Consider the following 22,550-nt stretch of genomic DNA (forward strand, 5'->3'; position numbering starts at 1 on the left):
GGGGGAGGAAGTCTATAGATAGAACCTTCGGGAACACCCGCACTTCAACAGGACGGCAGGGCCATCGTGAGCGGAAGACAGCAAACTATTCAAGGCAGAGCAGAGGGCCCACCCAGAGCAACAGCCAAGAAAGCCAACTGCTACAAGGGACAAACAGTGAGACCCAGGGCTGCAGGTGTGGCCTGAGGCAGGGCTTCCCTAGCAGGGCTGAGGTCCTAGTTTCAATCCCAGGGACACAATCGTGCAAGACACAAGGACCAAAAAGTGTCAGTCTGAGGTGAGTGAAAGCTGGTGTGCACACCTATGCTCCGAGCACTCAGAGGACAGGGTTAAGGCAGGGGGATTCCACAGAGGGATGGCCAGAGCACTAGCATTTCTGTCAACACTTCTGTCCTAGTTGGCTCTCTCCTGCTGTGATAAAATACTACAGCCAAAAGCTGCCTGGGGAGGAGGGGTCTTATCCCACTTTACAGTTTACAGTCCACTATAGTCAGGACAAGTGCCTGAGGCAGGAAACTCGACACAGGAAGTGAAGCAGAGGCCGCGGAAGACTTCCCCTCCATGGCTTGCTCAGCCTGCCTTTTATACAGTCCAGGACCCACCCAGGGGTGCCAATGCCCACATCAATCGCTGCCCCTCCAGGGCCACCTGATGGAGGTGGCTCCTCAGTTGAGGTTCCCTCTTGCCATAGAACCTTAGCTTGTGTCAAGCTGGTAGAAAGTCCACCAGCATAACAGCAAGCATCCTACAAAAGACCAAATACTGGAAATGACAGAGTCTAAGTGGAAGACTAAGTCAGGGCAGCTTGACCCAAGCCTGGGCGTGTGAGAGCAGGGGGAGGCTGCTAAAGGGTTTCAGGCTCCTTTCCAGTTGTTGGAATGTTCTAGAATCTAGATGATACCCAGCACTGGGAACACATAGAGAAGAGGCACAGACACATACACTTTAAAGAGGTGAATTTCATGCGTGAAATGCAAAGCAAAGCTGTTAAAAGGCCAAGGATGGAGTAGTTCTCGGTGGGCTTGAACAGAGGAAAACCCAGGACCACAGCCTACTCAGAGCTATGTCCCTTGCTTGGTACACACAGAACTGAAGCCCCAGGAGGCTGCGTTCTGCTAGTCCCCGTGTGACAACCACAATGTGCACAAAGCTCCTGCATCCTCAGAGCTGTTCTATTAATACACATGGGACACCTGAAACCGAGCTAAGCCAACATCACAAAGCAATTGAATTGCAAGGGTACAGCCCAAACACACTCTGATCAAATTTCAAAGGCTTTTAGCATTTTCCTCAACAGCAATACTAAGTTTATTTGTGTGGAATTCTTTTTAAGTCCTAAAAAACCAAATTGGATTTGTTCTACCAACAAGTACTTCAAAACACCACTATGGGATATCAGGGGTAACCAGACCTAATCGACCAAAAGGCTGAGGTGGGTGTGGTGGCATGTGCCCACAATCCCAGCATTTAAGAGCTACAGACCGGAGGATCAGTTCAAAGCTAACCTAAGCTGTACAGAGCTCAAGGCCAGCATGGTTATGGGAGACCTTCTTAACACCCCCCCCCACACACACACACACACAAACACATACACACAATCATGCAACAACAAAACCAAGGGGGTGGGGGGCGTGGTGACACCTTTAAGAAGAAGCAAGTGAATCGCTGAGTCTGGGAGCAGCCTGGCCCACAAAGGGAATTCCAGGCCAGTCAGGGCCATCCATGCTCTTTGGAGAGCCTGTCTCTAAACAAACAAGCCAAGCCAACGCTGAGAGGAGATAGCGTCACCAAATGCTTGCTTGCCTTACAAGCCGGAAGATCTGAGTTAAATCCCAGAACTCATATTAAAACAAAGCAGGTGTGGTGGCACATGTTTCTAACCCCAGAGCTGGGGTTACTGAGCCGGGCAGCAAGGCAGCCTCACCCCCCCCCCCCCCAGCCTGCTGACCAGTGAGAACCCCTGCCTCAGAGACAAGCAAAAGGAAATAAGGAACAGGCAGACAGTGTCTCAGCAACACCACACCACACCAGGCTGTCCTTGGGCTTGACATGCACGTGTGCACACAGACCAAAACAAAAGGACCCCAAACCTCCAAGAACAAGGTGTGGGACAGGGTCATCCCAAGAGAACCACGTACAGCCCAGCTCTTCAGAAGCTGAGGCAAGAGCATCATTTGACTTCGGGAGCCTGAATCTGGCTTAGGTAACACACGCATCAAAGCCCCTATGTGTCTATGTGTCTTTGGAAATGGAGCACTCAACAGTAACACAGACTCCTTCCTGCTTGCACTGCAGGGGCATCCTGGTACATATGGGAAGCTAGCACAGAGGACTGAAAGCAGTAAGCAAAGTCAACAGACTATAGATGTGCACGCACAGCTGAGACCACACTGGTCCAAAGCAGCAGTGGTCGGGACAATGCAGCCAGCCACAGGCTGGGAGCTGCACGGGGCCACACCAACCCCTGATTAAAAAGAAACCAAAGGGCTCAGGTGACAGCAAAAGAGCCCCAAAACAAGTTTTCCTTTCCTGTTGGCTATGTACCTGCTCCATGAAGGAAATCCTGCTCTCTAAAGGAAATCACATACAGAGTAACTAGTTTTATAGGCTACGGGGGCATCTTTCCCAGCTACTCGGTGCACAGGAGCGTCAGGAGACATGGTGCAGCAGAAGGCGCTGTGCATTATTGTGTATGAGTCGTGGTAGGGAGATGGCAAAGGGATGCTGGCTAAGCCCCGTGCTGGAGACTGAAGCAGTGAGTGTCGCAGGGTCAAGGAAGATGATAAAGACATACAACACAAACAAAAAATTTGACAGAGAGCCAAAGGACCCAGCAAGGCTACCAGAAGTCTCCCCTCCATAAAAGCAATGAGAAGCCTGGAGAAAACATCAGAACCAACCACTTGTGAATTCTGGAAACCAGCAAAAGTGCACAGCGGTCTAGAAATACTTGATTTAAGAAAGGTGGCAGGTGGGCGGGGGAGCTGGCTTAAGTCCTGCAAACCTGAGCTTGGACCCCAGAACCTGGGTAAAAACCTAGCGCTGATGGAGTGAGGACCTGAGACCCTAGGGATGAGGGGCAGAAGTGTATAAGGGCAGCTAGTCTGGCCCTCACGGCAGCGAACAAGGAGACAGACGTGGGCAAATCATTACTCTTGTTCTCAACATTAAAACCAGAGCAAGCCAGACTGCTGGCAGAGTGCTTGCGTAGCAGATTGGGCCCTGGGTTTAATTCACAGTACTTATAAACAGCTAGGCACAGTGGCCCATGCCTGTAATTCCAGCATTTGGAACTGAGTTGAGGCAGGACTGGGGGTTCTACGCCAGCCTGGGGCATACAACAGGAAGACTGACGCGCAATGAGCTGACACACTGCAGTGCTCAGTGAAACAGCCCAGCACTGGGCATGGAATAAAGAGGAAGTGAGGTCCAGGCACAGGGCAAGCAGCAGCAGCAGCAGAAACTGACCGAAGGATGCCCGATACTCCACACTCAGACAATGGCAAATTTGTAAAACCTCAAGAACTACGGAGAACCACTTCTGCGCGACTGAAGGCCAACAGGAAGAGTCCAGCTCACTGGAGACAATGAAGAAGCGCACAGTCACGGGGAAGCCCAGCGCCGAGGAGCATGGTGAATGAGATGGGAAATGCACTGAGCTCCACGGCACAGAGAGGCGTTGGCAGACTCGAAGCTGCTTGAGATGACCTAGGCTGAGAACCTCTTAGCTTATCGTGTGCATTATCGCTTGCTCCTTTTGAATGTTAGGTGTTCAGACGGGCTGGAGGGACTGGAAAGGAGAAGTGCTGTATACAGAAGGCTGTTTGGCAAGTACCCAGCACAACAGTTTGGTCACAAATGTTTGGTGTGACACAAAAGAACCCTACCCTAATAATCATTTTGAGACACATAAAAGCCTGGTATGAAGATGTCATGAAAGTGCTTTGTGTGCTAATTTAAAAAGAAAATAAAAAGACAGGAAGGAAGCAAGGAAGGAAGGAAGGAAGGTAGGAAGGAAGGACAGGTGGAAGGAAGGGGCAGGTCTGAAGTATTATTCACACACAATTAGGCCTGACTAAGATTAGCACACTTGCGCCTCTGGTGGGTCCTTGGACTCTGCCTGCTGGTGACGGAGACACAGAATGCAAAGCCACGATCCCTGCTTTTCCAGAGGCACACACCCTACTATCTCCTAACCTCTGTTTTAGGCAACATACCTTGGGGTCAAGCAGTTTCTCTGTAAATCTCCACATTTCTCACATTTTAAGACGTTTGTTCCCTCCAGTGCAGGGAACCAAACCCACGACCTTGTACATGCTGAGCAAGGGCCTCACTCACCCCCAGCTCTGTGTCAACACAGTATGAGGTTCTCATCCCCAGCCGAGAGACTCAAGTTTCTCACTTCTCAATCATTTCTAATGAATAAAGTGAGATCCCTTTATAACGCTGTGATCTCGGGGCTGAATACCCACATGCAGCCACTTGCACATGAGAGGCTGACCGCTCCCTCCAGCAGAGCAGTGCACAGACTCCATGGCAGAGTAGCCTGGTACACACAGCAAACTTTAAACACTTATGTTAACTAGCTCTAAATCTCCATGCGCTGAGGTGACAGGATTGGATCAGTCTGGTTAGCTCTAGGACTTTATGTGCTATTCCGCATTAGACCTACGCTGTATCTGAACCCAGTGTGATGTGCGATGTGCTGTTGGCCAGAGTCAACACGACCACACAAGTTCTTTCAACAGACGCTTAGAAACAAATACATGCGCTTCTGTCACTTGAGTGTAAAGACGTGGTGGTTGCTATTTACGTATTCATGTGTGTGAGCGAGTGTCTCTGTGTGGGCGCATGCACCAGCAGGCACCCCGGTGCCCATGAGGAGGTCGGAAGACAAGCTGCGGGAGCCCCTTCTCTCCTTCAACCCTGTGGGTTCGAGGGATCTAACTCAGGCTGACTCAGGGTCTTTACTCAATGAGCCCTGGGGCCAGCTCAGGTTTATACAATTTATATCAAAGGCCAAGTCTTACTAAAATCATATTGTGAGACTCAGAAGCTGGCACAAATAAATGACTTAACATTTGAAACAAATGTTTATTAGAACAAAAATCACCCCTAAACATTTCTGTCTCTAATTCCTAGTTCTTACTCAGTCAAGGCTCTCAACACAAAATCTTCAAGCGCTCAGCAACTTAAATCAGCCGACTCATTTCTGCCCTTCCCCGCTAGCGGAACTGCTGTTTTCATTGACTGTGGGTTACAGTTCTGGGGTATATTAACCCTTCATCTCTCTTTTGGTTGTTTGTTTTGTTTGAAACAGGGTTTCACTCTGAAGACCAGGGTGGTCTAGAACTCACAGAGGTCTGCCTGCCAAAGGCCAGTGCAGTGTCTTCCCCCACCCTTAGGCAATTGGACTGACTCCAGCGTCCCAACCATGCCTAAGGCTGCGTAAGAATCTTCATTCGAGGCTCTTCCTTATGGAAACAAACTAGACAAAAGAATTTATTTGCATTCAGTTCCTTTCTTGCTTCTTTCCTTTGATGCCAACCCGGCTTGCAAAAGGACTCTAATGTTTTACCTGTTGTCCATTTGAGTTTAAATTGCATGGTATGGTGAAGGAAATTTTACTAAGTGCTACTTGCGTATTGTGGCTTTTATATCCATGCCTTTGAGGTATATTATTAAATATGAACCAATGCAACTTATTTATCGCACCTCCTATTTGACTGGTTCATGTATTTACGGGTGCTCATCCCCCTGCCTCAGCATATCTGTGCGGGCAGTTTAGGCATAGGTATCATTCCCGGCCCGGAGTGGCGTGTATGGATACTGGTTGTAGCGGCTCTCTGACCCACTTCCTTGGTGCCTCTGAGGCCTTCCCGCTCACCTGTTTTTAAGATGTGCCTCTAGGTCACATCGCTGCATCACATCTTGGCACACGGGAGAGAACGGACACAGGACCAGCAGTTTGTCCAGCAGCTTGTGGACCAGGATGCTAGACTTCTTACACAGCTTGAAATGAAGCCGCTTGCGGTCCAGCGGGCAGAAATCCTTCTCCTGCAGGAAGTTTCTGAGGCACTTGTGGCAGAACGTGTGTCCGCAGGGCGTGTCGAGCGGCTGGAGCAGCGGCTGGAGGCAAATGTGGCACACGAGGTCGTCGTCCACCTCCCCCTGGTAGTTGTACAGGTGGTTTTCTCTCGCCCAGTGCTGCTGGCCGCACTCGAAGCACAGGGGATCTAGGGAGGAGGCCGAGGAGGCCTGCTCCACGGGCACCATCTCGTCACTGGTTGTTCCCATTGTGAATCGGCAGTTCCCGGAGGCTCATGGGTCTAACGCTTCTGGGGTGTGTGTCTGCCTAAAGCCAAGTGCCAACAAAAGTGTATTAGAAACAAAGTAGTAATAAAAATAATAAAGGAAATTAATTTCCCCGGTGAGTGAGAAAGGTTCTCTCTGCCAAGCTCGGCACAAAGAACTTGCAGCAAAGGCCCACGTGTCACCCAGAGGAACATCGGCACCAGGGAGAGCAACCGGCCGGCTGCTCTCCTGACTGGTGCACGCTAGTACCTCACTGTCCCCTGGGACTCTCAAGGCTAATTAATCAATTATGTTGCCTTGTTCCACTGACTGGTGTTCCCCCGCACATCGATGTCCCCCGGGACTCTCAGGGCTAATCAATCCCCAAGGCACCAACAGTGTGGCATTCACTATCGGCTCACTTACAGCTCCTCACGCTGCTGGAGCTGAGCCCTCAGTAAAGGCAGCGCCTCTTAAATGCAGTCAAGGATAATTCTGCTTGCCAATGAAAAGAAGAAGACTTTGCTCCGCACGATGGGGAAAATACATTTCAAAACATGTATGATTTGAATACTCTCCCTGTACAAAATACGGGGAAAGACGCATTCGACTGTACATCAAAATAACATCTCTGCCAACGCTGGAAACACTTCTTATGCCACAGGGGAAAAATGCTACAGTTCAATTAAACACATGAAAGAGGTTATAAATTAGTTCTGCCCGTTAGCTCCACTGCCACTTGGTCTTATTACTTAGAGCAGCTAGCTGTGCATGCATGCCTTCACTAACGTGACTCAACATCCCCCACCTGCAGGTGAGGCCCAGAGGATCTCACCTTCTGAAGGCCTTTTGTCCTCACTGCTAAGGCACTAAGGGTTAAGAACTCAACTCCAAAGCAACCGCTCCCTGCCTCCCTTCTGCAGTCACTGGCAGAGCCTCCAGTGTTTGCTGAAGAGTGAACGTGGGCAGGAGAGGCAGAGCGGATCATAAAACTGCACGGGGTGAGCGCTCTAAGGCGTAAAGTCAAAGGCAGGATAGGATAACAAAGCAGGAGAGAGTGAGAAACTGCCATTTGATTGTGTTTGTGGTTGGGGATATTTTTAAAAGGAGAAAAAAAAAAAAGAGCAACCAAAACCCCAAAACCATAAAAACTGTACTGCTGAGTCGTGACTGGAAGCTTCAGGCAGAGCAGGGATGTGGCTGTGGGATAAGCGCATCTCAGGAGAGAAGCACACCACAGTCACACAGGCAGAGTGGCCACGGGGCACAGCGCACAGCGCACAGCCAGGAGACGGCAAACAGGCAAAGCATCTCAGGTACGAAATGCACTTGGGAAATCCAAAACTGAGAGCCCCTTCCCGAGAACAGAAAGGGCAGTGCCACGTGGATTCCCTGTGCTCCAACAGGAGTGGTTTCTCCAAACCACCTGCCAGCACTTGCTATTTATTTATTTAGTGTGTGCATAAGTGTGTGTCTGTGTGTCCAGCACATGTAGAGATCAGAGAACTGTGGGAGTCAGTTTTCTCTCAGCATGTGGAATCTGGGGACTGACTTCAGGTTTCCAAGCTTGGAGGCAGACTCCTTCGCCTGCTCAACCATCTCCCTTGCCCAGTGACTGATATTTTACATAGCGTAGTCATTTTAAAAACCACATAAAAATTGGGCCGAGTGGTGCACACTCATAATCCCACCACTTGGGAGACTGTGGCAAGTTCAAGGCCAGCCTGGACTACAGAGGAAAACCACATCTCAAATATACCTACCTCCGCAAATAAAAACAAATGTCAACTAATTCTAAGGGATTTAACAAGAATGGCCATGATTGGGAGCAGGATTTAGGCAGGACAGCTTGACCCAACCACAGATAAACTGACAACCGTGCCTCCCCTTAGTACTGACAGCAAGTCCTTCCTGTGGTGGCTCATGGGTCCTGGTCTCCATCCTTTGAACACGGCAGTTGTTCTGCCAGTGAAGGATGCAGGAGGTGACGGAAAGCAACAGCGCTAACCCAGAATTCCTTCCTGCAGCCTCTTGTTTCCCACCTCATTTGCAAGAACACTCTCATATCCTCTGTTCTCTGATGTGACAGCGTTTATTCTAAGTTTTCTTTTCCACAAGAAAATATATGGTACTGCTAACCTCCCACATAATGACTAGGACAACACGTATCTTAAGACTATTATGTTTTAGCTGTTCCCTAAGTCTCTAACTATTTTTAGTTCTTTATTTTCGTTTTATCACAAAATCTTTTCATAAGGAAAATTAACATAATAACAACTACATTATCTCCGCCCACAAAACATGCCTTTGCTGCCACGAAATAAACGCTCATTTGAACTTGCAGCACTAATTAGGAACACAGACCCGGAGCGGGCCTGGGGGGGGGTGTCAAGTCCTTGCTGGTCACTGAGCAGACTTGAGACCTTCTGTGTCTGTCAGCTGGTGACAGTGGCCTATAGAAAGAACATCACACGTGTTCTAAAGCATTAGCTATTAATACGACAAAACTGCAGAAGAACCAGCCTGCCCTTTGCTCAATGCTAACAACTTACAATTAGTAAGAGAGGAAAATCTGAGGTCTTCCCCGCTTCCAAACGGTGAATGGTGAACTAAGTGATTTCAGCAGGAGAAGGATTTCCTGAGGTGAGTTCTGTGCAGGGTGAGGCAGGCCTGGCCCCACTTTCCAATCCCCATTGCTCCCCCATCGGCAGCCTAACAGGGTCTTTCCCTCCTCTTTCTGTCAGAGTCCACTATGAGCTTTACACACATCTCAGGGATCTTGGTCCCAGCATGATGGTGCTGGGAAGGTGCCGAACAGAAGTGTTCAAGTCACTGAAGATATACGCTGGCAAGAACTGAACGCAGCCTCAGAAGACCCTGGTTGGTTCCCACAAAAGTGAGTAGGTCCAACAACAAGCTCGGGCTGGTGAGATGGAACGGTGGTTAAGAGCCTTTCTGCTCTTGCCAAGGACCCGGATTCTGTTCCCACCACTCACATGCTGACTCCCAAGGCCTCAGGCCTCTGCAAGCACACACGGTACACGTACACAAGTGCCGGCAACATCTGTGGTCCCTCTGACTCACCAAGGCCGGCATCTGAGCATACCCTCTCTCTTGTCCTCTGTGAAGTCCCCTCTCTGGAACCCTGCCAGCTCTCCAGTGACTCCTTCCCCATCAGCTCTTACAACCTCTTCACACACCCTCATTTATAACTCTTTTTATAAGGTGTGTTTGCTTATGTATATTATTTGTCTCTTTAAAATTTCTTCATAGTTGGTAATTTTTAAGTCTGTTGAGAATCTCAGGCGTCCTGGCTGCCCTCTCCCACCCTTTTATCCCCCTCTCACCTCTTGTCCCCATACCTCTCTGCTAGTCCCTTTCCCACATTCGTGTCTTTTTGCTTCATTTTTCCATCCACTGATCCGGGGTCACCTGTGTTTGGATCTATCCACTGGAGGCAGGGTGGTTCATCAGTGAGCACACAAAGACACCAGCTGTGGCTCCCCCAGAATCGCTCAGGAGCCAACAGGCAGTATGGCCTACTGCTGACAGGCCTATTGAAGGAAGTCACGGCGCCGGGGGAAATCACTGCAGCCCTGGCTGTGTCCTGAGGAAGATAGCGTTTCCCAGCCCTCCTTCTTGCTCTTCTGTGATGTCCCTTTAAGTGTGGGTGGTATAACTGCCATTTGGGACTGCCACTCAGCCGTCACTAACTCTCAGCATCTTGAGCAGCCATGTTCTTCTGCATTCACTGGCTCTCGTCGTCAAGGGAAGCTCCTCCGACTAAGGGTAGGAGCAGCAGTTGCCTATGGCTGTAAACATAACCATCTAGGAGCCTGGCGCCTATCAGTTCTGCTAAACAGCAGTGAGCTCTCCCATTTCCGCTTCTTGGCGCATACTATACACTAATAGAAATCTCACAGGAGTTTGAAATATGTGACTATGTGTCACATGAGGAAACTCTATGCTTGTGCCTCCACAGAGCAATGGAGCTGACCCAGCAACTAACTTACAAAGAACAAACACTGCTCCTTTAGCTCCACGGCTAAGAAAAAGGCTCTCCATGATGTCAGCACCAATCTCTCCTTATGGTTCCCATGGCCGTCACCTCTGACAGCTGCCTCTCAGGAAGCACTGGTTGTGAAACTGACCTTAAAATCCCTTCACCCACTCTGGAAGTTCAGCTGAATACAAAAAACAAACAAAAACCAAGACAGAAACTTCCCAGCTCCCATAGGCCACAGCACCTACTGCCCTGTGCATCATCTCAGAGAAGCCAAAAAATCTCGCTTCCCACAAAAGTCTGCCCAAGAATGCTGAAATGGCTCCACTCAGAAGGGGAGCAGCTGAAGGGACGGACCCACAGACCCTGTACAGCTAACCAGCCACCAAACAGTGACACAGCTGTACCACAGGATACCACTTGGTGATAAAAAGGAATAGACACAGCCTATGGATTTTCAGAAGCATCTTTTGAAAAGAATAAAAACTGAACAGAGTAAAATATCGGGATGAGCCCTGCCTGCTACAGGTCGGATCTTAGGTGTCCCCAACAGGCCCATGAGGCAAAGCTCTGGTTTTCAGCATGGTGATAGTGGAAGATGGCGGGCAGGTCCTTTACAGGTAGCATGTCACATGGGAGCTTCCCATAAGTTCTACTCTTCATCAACCTTTCTTTCCTAACACACAACACCAAGAGTAAGTTTCAACAGTTCCACATTCACGGATCCCTTGCCTCTGTAACTACGTCAGTGCGTCCAGCTAGCTCCTCATCTCCTGCCCCTCTCAGCAAAGCAGGGAATCATTTCAAGTGTCTGGAAAATCACTTTTGACTGATTTTTAAGTTGCTACTTGTCATTAGATGTACCCCTATTTTAAAAATCTACAAAATTAGTAAGCCGAACAAACAAAATGCTAGACACTGTGAAATTAAAGCCCAGAACTCTATGCCAACCTGGCCACCAGGTCACTCCACAGTGCGCTCCTTCATCGCCACACTCATCCAACATCCACTGGGGGATACTCTAGGTCATGTTCCCTGGTGCCCTGGCTTCCTGTCTTTAACCAGTAGCTGTGCCTAACTAGTTATTGGTCATACACACACGCATACCCGCGGCGAGTTAAACAACTTTAATTTTATGTATCACCACCATTACTGCGTGCGTACAGGAGCATGTGTGGAAGCACACTCACGCACTGTTCCACAACACATGTGTGGGGGTCAGGAGCGTTCCAGGATCGGTCTTTCCTTCCAGCTTTGGGTAGGAACTGAACTCAAGTCAATGGCTGGCTGTCATCTGAGAGCCCCTGAGCCATCTTACCGGCCCACTCCACAGCAATTTAACTCCACAAGTGCTTAGCATCTTCTTTCTTTCTTTTTTTTTTTTTTTAAAGATTGCATTTATTATTTTATGTATCTGAGATTTTTGCCTGCATGTACACATGTACAGCGCACATATGCCTGCTGCGAGGAGGCTTTGGATCCCCCTTGAGCTGGAGTTACGGATGGCTGTTAGCCATCACGTGTGTGCTGGGAACTCATCTGTGTCCTCCGCAGAAGCAGCAGCAAGTGCTCTTAGTTCTGGGACTGTCTTTCCAGCCTCGATTGGGTTATTAAAGCTCAACCTCAGCTATATATCAAGCTTGACTCCAGTCTTCTATATACTAGATCCCGTCTTTAAAATGCAAAAACAAACTGCAAACATATACAAAAAGTCTCTGTGGGAAGAATGCAATTGCAGAGAAGCCCACAGCACATGGCTCCTTCCCAGGGCATGCCTTGCCAGCCTGCTGAATAGTGGCATTCCTCACATCTCAGACAATGCCACAGCCTCATTAGCATCCCATAATATACAGTGGGGCGGGGGAAGGGAACTGTGGTATCCCCTGCCTTGGTTTTATTGCCGTTATCTGCTGAGGAAATAGACAGGTATTGAACGCTGCTTTATAAGACACTCAAAGGTGAGGGTTCAATTTTTAATCAAATAATCGCCTACTTTCTTTTAGCAGATGAATGCTCTCAAATGCTTAACTCCTAGAAGAAATCCTTTAAAAATTATCTTCAGATAGCTGACAAATTATTTAAGGCCTGTCTCAATGTCTACTTCCTATAATTTTGACTCAAAATTGCATAAGGCAGGAAAGGTCATCAAAAAAGTAATGATTTGAGTTAGGGCCCTAGGTTCAAAAACTCAGCTCTGCCACTCAAATGCCTGCAAAGCTCGGCCCGGCCCTGTGAGGCAGAGATGGTGTCATGGTGTCGTGACATGAGATCACTGTGGAGTACTGTCTCACTGGCGTAGGTAGCACTGATGGGAGAGGGTGACAGAGAGCTGGGCAGTTGTGCTGTCCCACCAGATGGGTGACCAGGAGGTTCACACAGGACTCCTAGCTTTACGCCATGAGGCCTGGCCAGCCCCATCACACGACAATCTAGGTGGAAGTAACCTGTCAGGATGGGCCCGGGGGGGGGGGGGCAGTCTCAGTTTAATCCGTTAGGTTAAGACTTCATTACCCTCACTACAGACAAGATGCCTGCTTAAACACGGCAGCTCTCAGAGTGACTCAGTGACACTAGCAATTGAAACAACAGACGTAGGCTGCTCAGTTTGCTCCCATTATAGCTTACTGGAGATGAGAGTCATCTGATCAAACGGCTTTGGGCCAGACTTTAAAGGCATCGCCTCGATTCCCCACCCCAGCCAAGGGGCCCGGGTCAGGGACCCCGCAGGCCTAGTGCTTCCTCTGAATGACCTACCTGTGTTTGGGCCTTCGGACGAGTAAAGGGAGCAGCCGGCGTCTACAGTGTTGTCACAGTTCAGCATCCATGCAGACACGCCACAGACACAACGTCCCTTTAAAATACACATGACTAATGCTCCATGATTGGAAATAGAACGTTTGCTGTCAGACCAGAAACACAAAGAGGCTGGATGCACCCAATTACATTAATTTCCCAATTTTCAGAACCCGTTCAAGCCTCCAGGTTTTTATGTTGTTAGTCCACAAATGACTATACCAATTTACTGTTTTTGACAGCTCTGCTAGGTAACTTTCACAAACAAAATATATTCAAAGCAAAATATTTGTCTCGACTCCAGTCTCTTTCGTCCCCCTCTCTTCCTCCCACTCATTCAGGATTTATGAAGTCTGTCCTGGTGGTGTGCACCACCAGTGCCGGCACTGGATGGCTCAGGGGAAGGATTGTAAGTTCAAGGCCAATTTGAGCCCGGAAAAGTAAGACCTGCTCAAACCACCCCTCTCGTGGGGCTTCTGGCTTACTAGTGATAAAGGTTTAAAAAACCAAAAAGCTCTTTCAGGCTGTGTCTGTGTTGTTTACATCAGGGTGGAGTATTGGTGCCGATAAATAACACGTGTATTTTCTCAGTGCTGGTGTACGCTCAGTGCCTCATGATGCAATACACATATGTTCTAACCACGGAACTGAATCTCAGCTTTGTATTTTAAATGCTGTAAACTCAAGCCATACAGATCACACAAAAGCAAGGGGAACAGAAGCCCAAAGGGCAGCTAGCTTTGAATAGGGTAGTCAGGAAGGCACTGGGTTAACATTTTTTTGACTTGAAACAAACAAACAAACAAAAGACCAAGCACCTAGGCATCGGCCTGGGATTACTTTATGTGTGGGGGTGTTTCCCCACACAAGTGTCTGTGCACTGCATGTAATTGCTGTGTTGGCTCAGGCCAGAAGACGGTATTGGATTCCCTGGAACTGGAGTTACAAATGGCAAAGAGCTGCCCTGGGAGTGCGGGAACGAACACGGACGGGTCCTCTGCAAAGGCAGCCGGTGCTTTGACCCGTCTTTCTAGCCCCCAGAAAAATACTTTTCAAAGGTAAAATTTACAGATATCAACACAAAGGTAACAGGGATTGAAACATTTCGGAACAAACAAACAAAGCATACATTGCTCACAGGAATCAAAATTGTGCTTACTCTCTAGAACAGTGGCTCTCAGCTTTCTCGATGCTAGGACCCTTTAATGTAGTTCTCATGTGGTGGTGGCCCTCAGCCATAAATTTTCATTGCTGCTTCTTAACTGTAATTTTGCTACTGCTATGAACAGTAATGCAAATATCCCAAAGGAGTTGCAAGACAAGGGTTGGGAACCACTTATCAAGAGGGTAGTTTGTATAATATAAATTCTTTTTACTCTGGCCTGGTTATTTTAGGTGGGTTTTTTTTTTTTTTTTGTATGTTTGTTTGATTTTAGTTTTGCCTGTTTTGTTTTTAGTTTGTTCACAGGAAGTAACTGGACAGCGCTCACAAAAGAGTAGTAGGTAACTCAAGAAACAAAACATTATGGTCTAAGAATGTCAGCAGAACTGAGGAGAAAACACAGGGGATGGGGGTGGGGATGGGGGGCGGATGTAGCTGTTTAGCTTCTGTCCACATTATGACAATCACTACCCCCAAGCTAACCACTGTAATAGCTGGTGGGGACCCCCTTGGGTAGAATGGGGACTCTTACAGGCAGGGGAGGGTAACCCTTAAGGAAGAATACTTTCATTTTCAAAGTTACTGAGACATGAACTTTCTTCATGTGAAGAAGCTGAAGAAAGTTAGCCAGGGGGATGGGATATTAAACACAGGCCCCTAAGAATATCCAGAGATATATGTAATAAAGCTTTATATGAGGGGGAAGACCGGTTTGGTGCTGTGGTGAGGATGAGGATGTCAAAGGGGTTAGAGGTCGGCACCTCTCATACTCTCATTTCCTCCCACAGTGCGTGATTTCTGCCTACCCCAAATGGTGCAATTTCTCACAGAACTGCCTCTGCCCTGGCTGCTCTCCTGCGTCCCTCTTGAACTTTATACTTCAGGAGCTGTCGCTTTCCCCATCGAAACTCTGTGTCAAGGTCACCAGTGAATTCCACGTTGCTAAATCCACTGCTTAATTCCCAGTCCTAATCTTATTTGACTGGCCTTGTCTGCAAGATTCGACACAACTCATTATGTCCTCCTGCATGAAACCCTTGCGCCTGGTCTCTCCGAGTCACATGCTCCCCATTTCTCTCTCGTCGCTCTTCTTGGCTTTCTCTTCACCTCTAAGGACTTCTCACTGGGAAGCATCCCAACGGGGGACAAAGCTTACTTATCTACTCTCCTGCCGGGGACTTTTCCAGCCTAATGCTCATTCACGCAGTTTGTACACCGGCCCCTGAATTCCGGTCAGATCCACTCGTTGATGAGCTGTCTAGCCAGCGAGCGTCAGCGTCACAGGTCTAAACCTGAGCACCACCCTTAAACCTGCTCTGTCAAGCTTCTCTTTCAAGTCTCTGTCACTCAATGTCTACCTTTCCAGTTGCGTAGGGCAAGAATCCTGGAGTCACCTCGACTTGTCTGCCGTCGGCAAATCCCATCCTCCTCAGCAGCAAACGGTGCTGAAATTGCCTTACGTGTATTCGAAATTGAGTCACTTCTCGTCATTGCAGCTCTGCTCAGCGCGGCTCCCTAGCCTCATCGCTGCTTGGATGGCTGCTTCAAGAGGCCTCTCTCGGTTTCTACCTTTACCCTTCACTTTGTTTTTGACACAGACTGATCTGTTAGAAGTAAAAGCCGACAGTGTGTCGATCCCTTCAAGGTCGTGTGGAGGACTTTCTGCTTCCTGTTTTTATTGCATATGGGAAAGATCTGTTTTTCCAACAAAGAGGGCAGGGGAGGCAAGCAGCATAAAGACCCTGAGTGCCTGCCCACAGAGGAAAAGAAACAAAGGAAAATGAGGACACCAGTCGTGAAAACTACTCCTCTGACGACAGGCATTAAAATTCCTTAGCCTCCCTGTGACACAGCAGACACTCACTAGCTTAGCTTACTGTGCAGGAATCTGGGGCGTCCCCTTGAGTGCCGTGTGTGGATGCATGCTGGCTGGTATAAGTCTCCTGGGGTGCACTGCACTCTGCATTATGCAATAGTGAAGATCATATTTCATGCAGAGGCATGGTGGGAAATGTGATACATGAAGAAGCTTGACCAGGGAGAACACAGCTCCACCTCTACCTGTGCGACCACCAGGGGACCAGGTCCCTACCCTCCTGGGGAAGCTCTCAGAGGAGTGGATTCCGGGAGGTAACAGTTACTGACTGTTCACTGTGTGATAGGCCTGATGAGGTGAGATGGGGTTACAGGTTTAACCCACATGGTGACACCAAGTTGGGATCACTGTCACCTTCTTCCTTACTGATCAGATGAAGAAACTGTAAGAAACAGTAGGCAGTTTGCAAAGACCCCAAAGCTGTAGCTGATGAAAATGGGACTCAAATCAGGGAGTCTGATTTCAGTGATTGCGAGAGACACACACACACACACACACACACACACACACACAGATGCTAATCAAACAGTACTCAGAGATTGCACATGGTATGCTTTATACACACATATGTACTACTTGCATATACATATATAAGTATATATTTTGCATAACTAACTGGATGGCAGACCCACAGGCAAATTATTCCTTTTATACTGTTAGCACCTTGGTGACAGGCTTTCAGAAGAAACCACATACTCCTATTTGTACAAAGGCCACAATGCTGGAAGGACATTGACATTATTTATTTAAATAACATGTGTGTGCATGCTTTGCCTGCGTGTTGTCTCTGTGTCCCATGAGTAGGCCAGAAAAGAGCATTGTACACTGAAGTTACAAATGGCTTCCTGACACCGTGTGGGTGCTGGGAATTAAATCTGGGTCCTCTGCCAAGAGGAGACAGTGCTCTTAAACCGTTGAGCTATCTCTGGCCCCTTTGATAACCACAAAATTCAACATCGGTTTCTGCATTCAGACAGCAAAACCAATCTGAATGAGCATAAAGCTGGGTAGCAGCTCAAATCGGATTGGTTTCTCCAAAATCTTCTTAAAAACATTCCCCTGTACTTGCCTGGAGTCACAAGGTTTTTGAGATACAATAGGGACTGAAAAGAAAGGTTTTAACCGGGCTTAGGGCTTTCTCCCTAGGCTTTGCCCATAGAGACCTAAAGCAAGACTGTTTCCTCATTTAAAACAAACCCATCATCTACAGCCACTCAGCATCTAGATTCTCGCCTGGTCTTTTCAGGTTAGTAGCCCCAGGTTATACACATAAATGGTTACAAACCGCGACCTTGATCTCTCCTAGCACTCTCAAAGCAATCTGAATTTGTGTTTCTAACAAACATTCAATTATATAACGGTCAACTGGCAATGTGTATTTACAAACAGTGATAAAAGAAAAACTAGAAGCCATAAAGTCATCAAATAGAAGTAGGCAGTCCTTGTTTTGGGTGTTCTCTGCTTCCTGGTTGGTTGTGACACGAATAGTCTCAGCCACACTCTGGGCCTGCCATAATCTAAACTGCTCTGTCCCCTGACCGTGAAAAATGAAAGGTCACCTATCATAAGCCAACATGGTTCCTGTCGTAAGCTGTTTCTGTCTGAAGCCTCAGAACTAGGTGGCAGCGGGTCTGGGAGAGCACCCACCTGCCATAAGGGCCCGAAAGATGAGACGCTGCAGAGCCAAGAATCAATCTGACCAGTGGTACTTGTGGTCTGGGTCAGAGAAGCTACAATGGGTGGCTGCGACTGCAGAGCCGGCTAACTGATCAGAATGAACCCACGGACTGGACAGAGCATGGTTCTAAACAGGACTTCCACCCAAACCTCCATGCCTCAGGGACACGGCAGGAAGCAGGAAGAGCTGAGGAAGGGCTGAGTGGTGTTGAACACTGTATCCGGGCATGCTAGGAGTGCTGTCCTCTTGAACCCACAGCAGTGTGATGATCATCTGACAAGCCCTACACACTTGGGTCCCTCGATATTCTAGGATGGAGGGAAAGGGGGCTCACAGGTTCCTACCCTCCTCTTTGAGGACATATGGGCAGTCAGTGGTTGACGGGAGCCAGTCAGACATTTTCAGGACCTCAGATATCAGTGTGGGCTCAAGCCCCTGTAAGTATCCCGACGTGGGCTTAGGGACGCAGCCTGCAGGAGCCCATTGGTCACGAACAAGCAGAAGACAAGCAAGTAGGAGGAAAACTGACAGGGAAGGGGACCAATCGGTGTGGGTGGGGGAGGGACAAGCTAAGGGGCTCGAAGAGCATCAAAATATGTTAAATATACACATAAAACATCATAACAAAACCAATTATTATATAATTAACATAAGCCAATAAAACAATGAAAATTATTTTAATAGAAAATTTTCCATAAAGATAGGGAGAATGTGAGCGTTTATCACCTTTTTTTTTTTTTTCAAAGTAGAGTGCTATAATTTGGACTTCAAACCCAAGAAACACCTCCTATCCAAACATTTAAGCTTTCATGCATTTGGTTAAGTGGAGAAAATACCATCTGAAGACTACTACGGAAACCCTGGCCATCTTTTGGGTACTGTTTCCATGGAAACATCAGGAAGAAGAACACATAGCATGGAATAGGTTCTTAAAACCATTTTATCTTGTTTCTTCCTATCAGTTAACTAGCACGGTACATGGCAGGTACAGAGATGAAGCCACCAGAACATTCACAGCTCATTCAACAAATATTTGTTTGATTATATGCTGCAGGCTGGGCAGCAAGCTTAAGAGATAGGGTTACTTTGGCTAAACAAATAGTCCCTGCCCTCACAGAGACTAGTCTGGTACAGAGACTTTAATTAGTCAGTGACACAACAGAAAGATACTGTGAGGCACATAGCAACTTAAATTTTTCAGTAGCCACATTAAGGAGAAACAGATGGTATCCACTACAATATGTAACGATACTTTAATCTAATAAATCTGAAAGTATCAGTTACCAGGTAAGCACCATGTAAAACGAATACTCAACTGTCATAACACTTTCTTCATGCTTGGACCCTGAAATCCAATATTTATTTAATTTTTTTATAGATTTGTTTGTTTGTTTAAGACAGGGTTTCACTGTGTAGCCCTGGCTGTTCTGGGACTCACTCTGTAGACCAGGCTGGCCTCAAACTCACAGAGATTCACCTGCCTGTGCCTCCCAAGTGCTGGGATTAAAGGTGTACGCTACCACTACCTAGCTAGATTTACTAATTTTTAAATCTTATGTATATTACTGTATTGCCTGCATGTATGTATGCGCATCATGTGAGTACCTGTTAGGTCCCTGAAACCAGGGTTATGGATGGCAATGAACCACTGTATGTAAGCCTGGATGAACCCAGGTCCTCTGTAAAAGCAATGCATGCTCTTACCTGCTCAGCCATCTCCCCAGCACCACACTATTCTGTTTATGTCACAGTCCAGTTGGTACTAGCTATAGTTCAAACACTGGATAATGTTCTATGGCTCTGCTACTGTCCTGGACAGAACACACCCAGAGAGAAGCTATGCATAGTAGGGAAAAGCTCTTTCAATAAACTCAAAACTGGCCACCAGACTAACCACTTAGAGGAGCAGAGCATCTGGACAGAGAAACAGAGGCATACAGTAGAGTCAGTGCGTGAGGGAGCCTTGAGCAATGCATCAGACGACAGACAGACTGCCTGGTGATTAAGTGGGTGTAGGATTCTCACTCCGCCTCATATGCCAGAAAACTGAGTAAAGGTGGCCAATGGGACAGGTGTGGCTGACTCAGACAGCCCTGCCTCCTCTGAGTTGGGTACATGTGTGGTCAAACTGTGGGTGGCAGCTGCCGCAGTAGTTTTGGGAGAGTGCAGAGCCCCTTGCTCAGCCTCCACAATATGCAAATACCCAGAATCATGGCTTCCTGACTCTGTAGTTTGGCTTGGGACATGTCTTAAGTTTAAGACAACTTGAACTAATCTCAGTAGCAAGGAGCACGTGAAACTTTAGTGGGTTAAACCTTGGTTACTTCCAAAACAGGGCCCAATGTTAACTTTCCCAGAAGCACAGAAGAGAGAAGGCTGTAAAAATGAAACTGAGGACTGTGGCTGGAGGCAAGGTCTTAAACAGTGGACACCGAGCCAGGCTTCACCATACCGGACCGTTTCTGTGGTAGCCTACTGGTCAAAATCCTCAGAGAAGAATACAGACTTCCCAGGTGCTGTTCCAGGAGCACAGTCTCACACACACACACACACCACACACACTTTCATTTAAAAACATTCCATCTTTCTACCTTCTCCAGCAACTCAGAACCCACTTCCAGTGACGTCAGGAATCCCTCACTATTACCAACTACTCCACAAGCACCGCTTCATGTTATCATTGCCATGAACAAGCCCTCTGGAGAAGCACCATCATTTTACAGAGGAAGAGAGGGCTGAGAGGTTAAAGGTCAGGCTGAAAGTGACTCAAACCCTGGCCAATCTGATCCCTGAGTCCATGTCCGGGGGACCTGAAGTTGGGAAACTTCCCAGAGTTCTCTTCCTTCTCCCTGTCAGTAAAGAAAGCCACGCCACAGGAGGAGGTGATACAGAGGAGGAGAAGCCACGTGGTGTAGGCTATGGCTGAAGGCCTCATGATGGAAACTATGATCGGCCCAAGGAAAGGCGACACTGCTCTGTAATGCACCTTCTCAGGTAGCTTATAATTTTATATAATTAACAGGAGAGATAGATTCTCAACAGTTCTCAGACAGGCACAAGTTCACATGCTGAGGATAAAGATCAGCAAGGCAAAGAGACAAAGCATAGAAAATAACAAACCCTTCATGAGCAAATGGGCCCAGTAATATTCCCAAACAGCTTATCGTGAGGAATTTCAACACACAACAAGCTACCTTGATCTGAACCTTCAGAGAGGGTGGCACAGGTTACTGAGGTGCCAGCTAGGGAGTCAGTGTCTGGTGTCTTGACTGGAGCTCTGAGACAGGCTACCCCAGGTTTCCCATGTGTCCACTGGGGGAGTCACCCACAACCACGCTTTACTGTCATTTAAGTTCCCTGTCAAATCACAGCTTCCAAACCTTCTCCAGCAACCTGGAAGTCTCTGGTGTCTCTTTATAGGTGAGTGTGGCCATTCTAAGGTAATCATGAACACTGAATATTCATTCTTTTCAGTCGTTCTTTTATTCAGCAAAGATTTTTGTTCATGTGTTTTTTGAGTTATTTTTCTTTCAGTCAGGGTCACACTTAGTAGCCTTGGCTAGCCTGGAACTCACTACGCAGACCAGGTTGAACTTGAACTCAGAGGGCCGGGATTAACCGCACACCCAGCATTCCCAGCTCTGCGAATGTTTGAGATCCACCTATTTCTGACATATATCAGTGTTCCCTCCAGCCGCTTAGGAGTTCCCCGTGACAATATGCTCCTTGCAGAAACACAACTGGACTGTTTCCATTTCTGGTGATTATGAACAAGAGGTTCCATGAACCTATATTTTCCTTTCTCTTGGGTGAATACTTCAAAGTGGAAGGGTTGAGTCACAGGGCATATGCTTAGTCTCCTAAGCAGTCGTAAGACCTGTCCCCAGAGACTTTTACATTTCCAAAGATAAGCTCGCATTCTTAGCCAACATTCCATGTTGTCAGTCTTTTAAACTTTAGCCACTGTGTAAACTACAGGTGAGCAACTGACATTTTGATTACCTTTTGAGTTGAATATTTCTGTTAAGGAATAACAGAATATAGTTATAAAGAAGAAAGTACGATAAATACAGCCTTATAAAATATACAGCGAAGAGAGAAATTATAATGTTAAAGCTTTAAAAAGCTCCTTAAGAACTTTAAAGGGTGTGCTTGTTTGTTTCACATTCATGCATGTTTGCCTGCGTGTGTGGCTATGTCCCTGGTGAGTGCCTGGTGCCTGCAGAGGCCAGAAGAGGGTGTCGGACACCCTGGACCTGGAGTTACAGATGGCTGTGAGCTGCCAGGTGGGTTCTGGGAAACAAACCTAGGTCCTCTGGAAGAAGAGCCAGTGCTCTTCACCATCTTTCCAGCCCTACTGTAACTTTTAAGTATTTAGATATAAACTTTGTGGTACTTTTCAAGTCATGTGACTGAAACTATACTTCCATTTAGCACCTCGTTAAAAAATTAGTTGCCAAATATTAGCACTGTTCCTCGGGGGACTAGCATCAGAATAGCTTTCCTCTCTGCTGATCTCTCACTACTTACACCACCAACAATCTATGGCTTGCTTCACTCATAACTCAGACCTGTGACAAAAACCTGAAACCCGCCCAATGAGCAGGACACTGTCGTCAGTCTCTCTTAGAAATGCTATCCCTACTTCCTACATTGTAAGAACTGACACCTTCTCCACACAGCTCTCTTAGAATTCAAGCGAATAATTTTAAATACGTTCTGAGGAAATAAGGTAAGGACTTAA

At 47.5% G+C, this 22,550-nt stretch overlaps 1 protein-coding gene across 4 annotated transcripts in view; it reads right to left on the reverse strand.

Annotated features, from left to right (window-relative positions):
• The window catches only part of Lnx2 (ligand of numb-protein X 2), a 61,137-nt gene that overhangs the window by 20,210 nt on the left and 18,377 nt on the right, over positions 1–22,550 (reverse strand). For 3 of the 4 annotated variants that reach the window (XM_085837444.1, XM_021161839.3, XM_029477263.2), the window contains exon 2: positions 5,888–6,355. In XM_085837444.1, coding sequence (XP_085693570.1) covers positions 5,888–6,297 — 410 coding nt within the window. In that variant the 5' untranslated portion in view covers positions 6,298–6,355. Of the gene's footprint in view, positions 1–5,887; positions 6,356–13,051; positions 13,149–22,550 lie in introns of all 4 variants that reach the window. The other variant, XM_029477262.2, reaches the window with a different exon arrangement.

Source organism: Mus caroli, unplaced genomic scaffold (genome assembly GCF_978045245.1).
Source record: "Mus caroli unplaced genomic scaffold, Mus_caroli_1 scaffold_4, whole genome shotgun sequence".
Taxonomy (NCBI): Eukaryota; Metazoa; Chordata; class Mammalia; order Rodentia; family Muridae; genus Mus; species Mus caroli.